The sequence below is a fragment of the Triticum urartu genome, chromosome 2A (assembly GCF_056163025.1).
Source record: "Triticum urartu cultivar PI428250 chromosome 2A, HENAU_Tu73, whole genome shotgun sequence".
NCBI classification, from domain to species: domain Eukaryota; kingdom Viridiplantae; phylum Streptophyta; class Magnoliopsida; order Poales; family Poaceae; genus Triticum; species Triticum urartu.
The window spans coordinates 477,743,773-477,752,875 of NC_141874.1; the positions used below are offsets into that span (position 1 = coordinate 477,743,773).

Consider the following 9,103-nt stretch of genomic DNA (forward strand, 5'->3'; position numbering starts at 1 on the left):
CTGCCTTTTCAACATGTTTTAGCTGGTTCACTATGGCCTATAGTCACCAAGTATTCGCACTAACGAGGAGCCGAGCAACCATCAATGGTAGAATAAGATGACATAGATTTAGCAGGAAAATTCACCACAGACGACCCCAATTTAGACCGGTCGTGATGATATTGTTCCTATGAGGGGAAGCTACCACTCATGGGTCGAATGTTAGAAGAACACTTGTGTTGAATTGACCCAAATTGTATGTTACATTACAAGATGCTTTCCTCACAAGTCTATAGTTTATAACAAAGAGAAAGTTAATGTATGCATAATTTCTTAGACCATAAGAGTATCAAGTCACTTCATACTAGACGATGCACTTTGGGATCGTTCTAACGTAAAACGTAAGAGGGTGACCATAACGGGAACTTTCAGGTACACCGGAAATGCATGACAAGGGACTAGATACTCAAGACTAGAATTTGCTCCTTTGATGATGAAGAGATATTCTTAGGGTCCTCTGGGTGTAACAATATCCATCATTGTCTGGCCAGACACAACATGACTTGCTCGCGGAGATGCCAAAACATGGGAATGAGGAAAGAGAACAAAACCGGTAACGAGGAAACTGGCGTAGTGATCATGTGCTGATTGACGGGGATGCCGATATATCTCACCACGGGCTTTTGTAAATAATCACGAAGCAAAAGTAATAGCATACGGTAGCTACAGGTTCACTAGATAATCATTTCTGTGGGTATAGGGGTCAATATGGATGCTCATCATTCTGTTGTTGATCATTGAACGGAAGGTGTTCCGGTCATGTCTATATTTCACTGAACCTACAGGGCCATGTGCTTAAGGGTCTTCGATCTGTTTGAGTGCTGGTTGATTTAGGAGCATAGGAGAATATCACTAGAAGAGTTCAAAGATAATAGAAATCGTTTCGAGAGAGAACCGGAAGTGTTTTAGAGAAACAAAAGCGTTTCAGAGAAAACAGATAAAACTGGGAGGAGGAAATAGTGTTGGGAGGTAAATGATGATGTAGGAGGGCTTCGAATTTTTTTTTCCGGGGCCACCTAGAATTATGAGGCACCAGGGGGAAGCCCATACAGGAAAGGCCTATAGGGGCAGCCGCATGGGCCTTTAAGGCCCAAGAAGGGGCGCCCCTAGCTTTGGCGCCCAAGCCTAGCTTGTTGTGGATAGGGTTTGAGGTGGGCCCCACCCCTTGGTGCATCGCCACAAGTGGGAGGAACCCCTCCTCCAAGTCACCCCTCCCTTGAACCTACATACTTGAGGGGGTGCACCTTCTTTTACACACAAATCATGCGCAAAGGCAGCCCCCTCTCTCTCTATAATTCTCCAAAAAAATTGTCCATGTAGGATCGGAGTATATCGACCAGAGGGGAGGAGGAAATGGGAGATTTAAATTTCTTTCAAAATATTCAAATCTCTCAGCACAGCACAGCGAAAAAAATATAAACAGAAGCAGTAAAGCGAAGGTAAACTACTTGTCGGTATCAAATGCGGCAGATCTTGGGTAGGGGACGAGCTATTAGATCAGATTGATGGGTAACAGGAGAAGAACACACAGGGGATTTACCCAGGTTCGGGGACTCTCTATAGAGGTAAACCCCACGTCCTGCTCTTGTTGGGAAACGTAGCATGCAATTTTAAAAAAATCCTACGCTCATACAAGATCTATCTAGGAGATGCATAGAAATGAGAGGAGGAGAGTGTGTCCATGTCCCCTCATAGACTGAAAGCGGAAGCGTTTGACAACACGATTGATGTAGTCGAACTTCTTCTCGTTCCGACAGATCAAGCACCGAACGTACAACACCTCCGAGTTCTGCACACGTTCAGCTCGATGACGTCCCTCGAACTCTTGATCCAGCAAAGTGTCGAGGGAGAGTTCCATCAGCACGATAGCGTGGTGACGGTGATGGTGAAATGATCCGCGTAGGGCTTCGCCTAAGCACTACGTGAATATGACCGAAGGCATAAACTATGGAGGGGACGCCGCACACGGCTAACAACTGTTGATGTGTGTTCTAGCGGTGCCCCCCGCACAGCCAAGGGGGTGCCCCAAGTAGGAGGAATCCTACTTGGGTGCCTCCAATTCAGGGGAGGCCGAATTGCTCCCCTTTCTTTCTCTCTTCCCCTCTTTCCTTCCCCCTTATTTTGTCCTACATGGGGCGCACCAGCCCCCTAGGGGCTGGTCTGTCCCCTTCTTGGCCCATTAGGCCCATGTAGTTGCCGGGGGATGTCCGGAACCCCTTCTGGTGACCCGATATGTACTCGGTACCCCCGGAACACTTCGGGTGTCCGAATATCATCGACCAATATATGAATCTTTACCTCTCGACCATTTTGAGACTCCTCGCCATGTCTGTGATCTCATCCGGGACTGCAAACAACATTCGATCACCAAATCACATAACTCATATAATACAAAATCGTCATCGAACGTTAAGCGTGCGGACCTTACGGGTTCGAGAACTATGTAGACATGACCGAGACACCCCTTCGATCAATAACCAACAGCGAAACCTGGATGCTCATATTGGTTCCCACATATTCTACGAAGATCTTTATCGGTCATACCTTAATGACAACATACGTTATTCCCTTTGTCATCGCTATGTTACTTGCTCGAGATTCAATCTTCGGTATCTTCATACCTAGTTCAATCCCGTTACCGGAAAGTCTCTTTACTCGTTCCATAATACATCATCCCGTAACTAACTCATTAGTCACATTGATTGCAAGGTTTATCATGATGCGTATTACCGAGAGGGCCTAGAGATACCTCTCCGATACTTGAAGTGACAAATCCTAATCTCGATCTATGACAACCCAACAAACACCTTCGGAGATACCTATAGAGCATCTTTATAATCACCCGGTTACGTTGTGACGTTTGACAGCACACAAGGTATTCCTCCGGTATCCGAGAGTTGCATAATCTCATAGTCAAAGGAATATGTATATGACATGAAGAAAGCAATAGCAATAAAACTTAACGATCATTATGCTAAGGTAATGAATGGGTCTTGTCCATCGCACCATTCTCCTAATGATGTGATCCCGTTCATCAAATTACAACACATGTCTATGGTTAGGAAACTTAACCATCTTTGATTAACGAGCTAGTCTAGTAGAGGCTTACTAGGGACACTGTGTTTTGTCTATGTATCCACACATGTATCAAGTTTCCGATTAATACAATTCTAGCATGAATAATAAACATTTATCATGATATAAGGAAATATAATATAAACATTGGACATGTTTTCCCATTTTGCTTAAGGTATATATATATAAGGAATATGGGTCGCGCTATTCGTCACCCTGGGTGAGGAATAGTTATTCTCATCCCCTCTCTATTTTGACATCAATGCACCGTATTTTTACGTTTCGTAAATTTTGTCTTATTTCATATATAAAAAGAGAACGTAAGAAAATATGTACTCATCGTAAAAAAATTATGTTACGTAAAATTACGAATGTAAAAATATAGTGTAAAACATACGTAAAATGTATTTTTTCTGGTCTTATAACCTATTTTTTATATCAAATTTTACATATTGAATCAATATGCATGTAACTATTTATATTCTAAACGTAATTTATTTGGAAAGCGATCGTAAGATTACTTCGGGTGAAGAATAACTTATTCTGCACCCTGGGTGATGAATAGCATCATATTTTCACATAAAAACAAACATGTCCAATGTTTATATACAGAAAAATGCGACATTGCTCCTACAGGTTGCTTAATGAAAAGAAAAAAAAGAAATCTCTGATTAATCAACCCAAAAAATACAAATCAGAATTCAAATACTTCCTCGCAAACCTCGGAGGTGAAATACAAATAAACTCAGGGACCAAATAGCGGAGAAAACCGAAAAATCCCTATCCCCACCATGGACCCAGACGTGGAAACCCTCGCCGACGACGACGCACTCGTCGGTGACGGCGGTGAGGCCGATAGATTCGAGGCGGAGGCGGAGGCCGAACTCCTTCGTGACCGCTTCAGGCTCGCCGTCATCAACATCGCGACTTCTGAAGGTAGGTTAAAATGGCACCACTTCACCTGGTGTCCAGTTTCCGCTATCACTTCTTTCTCTTGCAACTGAGATCGGGATTCGGAGCAGTAATGTATGAAGCATTCGTGCTTTGCAGGCAAGAAGGCGGGCATGGAGGTTGCGGGTCCCGTCGTCGCCTGCATCGCCGACTTGGCCTTCAAGAGCGCAGGTTACCCGAAATCTTTACCTCCTTTTGTTGTATTTGTTTTCACAACTGACTCTGCCCATTTTTTAATATCCATCTGGCCAATTTTAGACCGAGTCTTGGCGTGGAACAGAACCAGCTGATCTACCTTAGCCAAAATGCGTGTTGGTTGTCTAGTGGCAGTTTAGATTGCATGGAGCTGGAGCGATGCACTTCATGTTAGATTTGTCCAGAATGCCTGGAGCATTAGATCTTAGCACAAGCTCGTGTTTGATTTCTTCTGTGTGCCTGCAGCAAGGAACTTCTTTTTTGTGTGACAGGGATGCGCTTCTATTTGATATCACCTTTAAAAGAAGGCTTTGATTTGGTAGATGTTTGTTTCTGTGTTAATCAGTATCTCAAATTTCATGCTGATACTAATGATTTTTTCTCTTACAACAAGCTCTGCATAGACAAAACATTCATGATGAGAATATACCAAACTCTAAGAAACAATCTCTGCTATAGATACTATCTTTATATATGATTTGCATGCTCCTCTAACACAATTGAAGATATTTAGTTGAATTGGAAATGTGCTCTTGAAGAAAGCAAAGCACTTTTTTATGCATTTAGGTAATGTTTAGCCGACCTGACTTCCAGACCTTGGTGGGTTATAGAATACACGTGAGAAATAAGACATCAAGTTGCACTGAAGATCACCCAATCCCATCCACAAACTCCAGAATCACATCCTTTAAGTGGCACACTGTATCAGCTAGAAAGCAATAGCTGAGCACATTTCCAGCTCGGGATCGGGGATCTTGTGGGAACCACAAAATTTTGGTTGCACGGTATGAGTAAAGGAGATGTATCAGAACATAAGGAAGTGGATTTTCAGAGCAGCATCTCTGAAACTACAGCGTTCTGCTGTACTATCTGTACTGAACTGCTTATTTGCACTCTTCAGAATAAGAATGGTTCTGAATCTTGTTAGATTTGCATATTTGGAAACTATATGGGTTAGTGTAATTAATATATTTGTTCGCAATGTGCAGAGCAACTGGCTAAGGATGTTGAGCTGTTTGCACAGCATGCTAGTCGTAAATCCATTAGGATGGACGATGTTATCCTCACAGGTACTTGAGCAAACAATGTCTTTACTAATGCCTGAAAGAGAAGAAAAGAATATTGGCTTCCTGGAATTGTTGTTCTCTACAGAAGGTTGTTTGAGATACTTGTGTACTCAAAATTTTCCAACTCTCTTTATGGCTCTCTTAATGTATTTTTTCTCCTCACGCTGACTATTGCATTGCAATCCCAGCGCACAGAAATGAGCATCTTATGGGCCAGCTGCGAACATTTTCTCAAAACCTGAAAGGAAAAGAACCTTGCACCGGGAAGAAGAGAAAGAAATCATCCAAGAAGGACGATAACATGACCGTCATCTGATCTCAGATATTATCCTTATCCCTAATTGTGCAAAGAGTGTAGGCTGAATTGACACTGCAGAAGCACCCAAAATATCCACTAACTAGTACTCAACGCATTTGGAGATCCCTGAGCGTGCATGTATAATGTTACCAGGTTTATCTGTCACATTTGTCGTTCTGTTTTGAAACTGTTGGTGTCAAGTGGTATTGGCATATTTAGAAATCTGTTGTTGCACGAAATTTATGTGCTGCCATAGTCAATGTTCCCAGGTTTATCCGTCACATTTGACGCTCTGTTTTAAACTGATGGTGTCAAGTGGTATTGGCATATTTAGAAATCAGTTCTTTCACGAAATTTATGTGCTGCCATAGTCTTCTGCTTATTAAGATTTGACAATCGTGCAAGCTTATCTCGACCAAATTGTGCACATGGAGCACTAATGAGTTGCTGGGATCACAGGGAAAACAAAAGTGTATGCCAATTACCTTCCGTGTAAGTAAAACTATCAGTCTTTGTGTCTATTTGTTAAGCTGGATCAACCGCAGGAAACTAATGGATAATTTATAGCCCGATGAGATCAAACTTCACTTGTTTTTTTTGTAAGGCAGTTTGTTTAATTGACAAATTAGAGGCAACTTGCTCTACATAAAGGATATGAGAGAAGTCGGCTCATGACTTTGGGCTGAACTTGAACGTGGGCTCGATACCTCCTGGCCGTTTCTTCAGATTCGGCTGAATACTTCTTCTTTGGCATATGGTGATGGTCTCTGCCTCGTCTAAATTGATAGTGATCGCCATGATATGATAAGAGAGTGAAAGACGGAAGTTTCTGTGTCCAACATGTACATCTTGTACTAGTATCAAACAAACAGAAATAGCTTTCTAGTTAGCAAAAACGGCCATTAATAGACTTTCAGTGCAACATTTTCAGTTCAAGGTAAGAAAGTAATTACTTATTTCGTCATTGAAGCCAACTTAATACATATAATTCTCCTTTTCCTTTTCCATTTTTTCGCAAAAAAATATAATAATTCTCTTTTTCCATTTATATGCTATGAGACATCGCCAGCCGCTGATTGGGCGGTGGCTGGTCCGCATGGGTGCGGCCGGCTGAACAGTTGGGGCAAGCGTCTGATCCGAAAGAAGCGGTTTTCTTCCCTACCTCTCCCACCCTACCTAATTGCTCAAATCCGAACTCAGTCAGGGTCCAACGTATCGTCGCGTCACGGTCCTGGATCTTCTACGACGGCGACTCTGGTGGCACCGAGCAATCGTTGCAACCTAGGGAGGGGATGGAGTTAGGGTCATGGATGTCCGGGCGACGGCCTTGGTGGTGGAAGCCGCGGTGCTCGTGGGCAGAGCCCGTGGCTCGGGGGTCGACTAGTGGCCATGGTCGTGTGGGCGGTGTGGTTCCTATTGTACAACGGTCGGTGACAATGGTACGGAAGGCATCTCGGGGCTTTATGCACAACGTCTTGGAGGTGTAGAGAACTTGCTGGGGTGAAAACCCTACCTGTATATGCCAGACTGACAACGACAGCCTCTATGGGTGTCATCTCCTTCTTGAAGGTGTCATCGCGGTTCCTCTGCACCTCCATGTTGCTCCAGGGAATCCTTGATCCATGGATCGGGCGGTGCGGCGCTCCGGTGTCGTGCCCTTTCTGAAGGCGCCGCCTTGGAGCATCCGGGTTCTCGTGCACGGCTTCGCCTCTTCACGGTGACTCGCTCACGGTTGAGGCCCCGACGACTTCAAGTAAACTGCCTTTCGTCATATTTCTGGTTTGGTTGAAGTGGTTTGGGGTTGTGTAGCTGTTTAAGCACTCATGTATCTTGTATCTTGCCCTCTGTGTGTGTATTGTCGTCTTGTGGTGTCGCGTTGTATGACGATTGTTCCTTTATCTATAAAACGGTGCACGAGCCTTTTTCTGTAAAGCTTCGGGGCTCTCTGTTATTCCTCTATCTAAGGTCGGGTGAAAGATCATGGATGTCATCCAGAGAGAGGGTGAATAGGCTCTTTAAAATATTTACGGTTTAGGCTTGAACAAATGCAGAATAAAACTAGCGGTTAATCAAGCACAAAACCTAAATCGACTAGGCTCACCTATGTGCACCAACAACTTATGCTAAGCAAGATAAACAACTAAGTGATAGCAAGATATAAAACATGAAACACTATGGCTATCACAAAGTAAAGCCCGTAAGTAAAGGGCTCAGGTAAGACAAAACCGAGGCACGCGGAGACGACGATGTATCTCGAAGTTCACACCCTTGCGGGTGCTAATCTTCGTTTGGAACGGTGTAGAGGTACAATGCTCCCCAAAATGCCAATAGGGCCACCATAATTTCCTCATGCCCTCGCACAATGCAAGATGTCGTGATTCCACCAAGGGACCCTTGAGGACGATAATCGAACCCATACAATTGGCAACCCTTGGGGGTAGTCACCGAACCCGTACAAATTGCTTGGGGCAATCTCCACAAGCTAATTGGAGACCCTGAAGATTTACACCATAATGATTGATCTCTGCGACACCACCAACCATCTAGGATGCCCAAGCACCCAAGAGGCACAAGCTCTAGGGTGCCTAAACACCCAAGAGTAATAAGCTTCTCAACTTTCACTTCCGCGTATCACTGTGGAGAACTCAAACTGATGCACCAAATGTAATGGCAAGGGCACGCGGAGTGCCCACGTCCTTCTCTCCCAGATCCCACCAAAGCAACAAATGTTGCGGAGGAATATGAGAGGAAGAACGAAGAAGAGAACACAAAGAACTCCAAGATCTAGATCCAAAGGGTTCCCCTCACTTAGAAGAGAGATGGATTGGTGGAAACGTAGATCTAGATCTCCTCTCTCTTTTCCCTCAAAAACTAGCAAGAATCACTGAAGGGATTGGGAGATAGCAAGATCGAGGAGGGTCATCAATGGAGGGGGAACACAAGCTCAAACAGATAAGGTTCATAGGGGAAGAAGACCCCCTTTTATAGGTAAGGACAAATCCAACCATTATGCCTCAGCCCGCGGTACGGCAGTACCACCGCTTAAAGCGGCTATTCCAGGAGTAGCAAAGTGAGCACATGAAGTGCTAGAGTGGTAGTGTCGCCGGAGCGGTACTACCATCCATCGATCAGCGATACTACCGCTTAGGGTCACCTCGTACATAGGAACAACGGTACAAAGAGATGCCAGAGATGCCAGAGCGGAAGTACCGCATGAAGCGGTACTGTTGGGGAACGTAGTATTTCAAAAAAAACCTACAATCATGCAAGATCTATCTAGGAGAAGCATAGAAACGAGCGGGGAGAGTGTGTCCATGTACCCTCGTAGACCGAAAATGGAAGCGTTTAGTAACGCGGTTGATGTAGTCGAAGGTCTTCGCGATCCAACCGATCCAAGTACCGAACGCACGGCACCTCTGCGATCGGCACACGTTCAGCTCGGTGACGTCCCTCGAACTTTTGATCCAGTTGAGACCGA

The 9,103-nt window shown here is 44.3% G+C and overlaps 1 protein-coding gene across 1 annotated transcript; it reads left to right on the forward strand.

The window, feature by feature from the left end:
• Positions 1-3,858: 3,858 nt before the first annotated feature.
• Positions 3,859-5,979, forward strand: LOC125541631 (Histone superfamily protein). Its single transcript, XM_048704987.2, has 4 exons — positions 3,859-4,050; positions 4,165-4,236; positions 5,250-5,330; positions 5,516-5,979. The coding sequence occupies exons 1-4, from the start codon at positions 3,906-3,908 to the stop codon at positions 5,641-5,643; spliced, it is 426 nt and encodes a 141-aa protein (XP_048560944.1). The 5' UTR covers positions 3,859-3,905; the 3' UTR covers positions 5,644-5,979.
• The last annotated feature ends 3,124 nt before the right edge of the window (positions 5,980-9,103 follow it).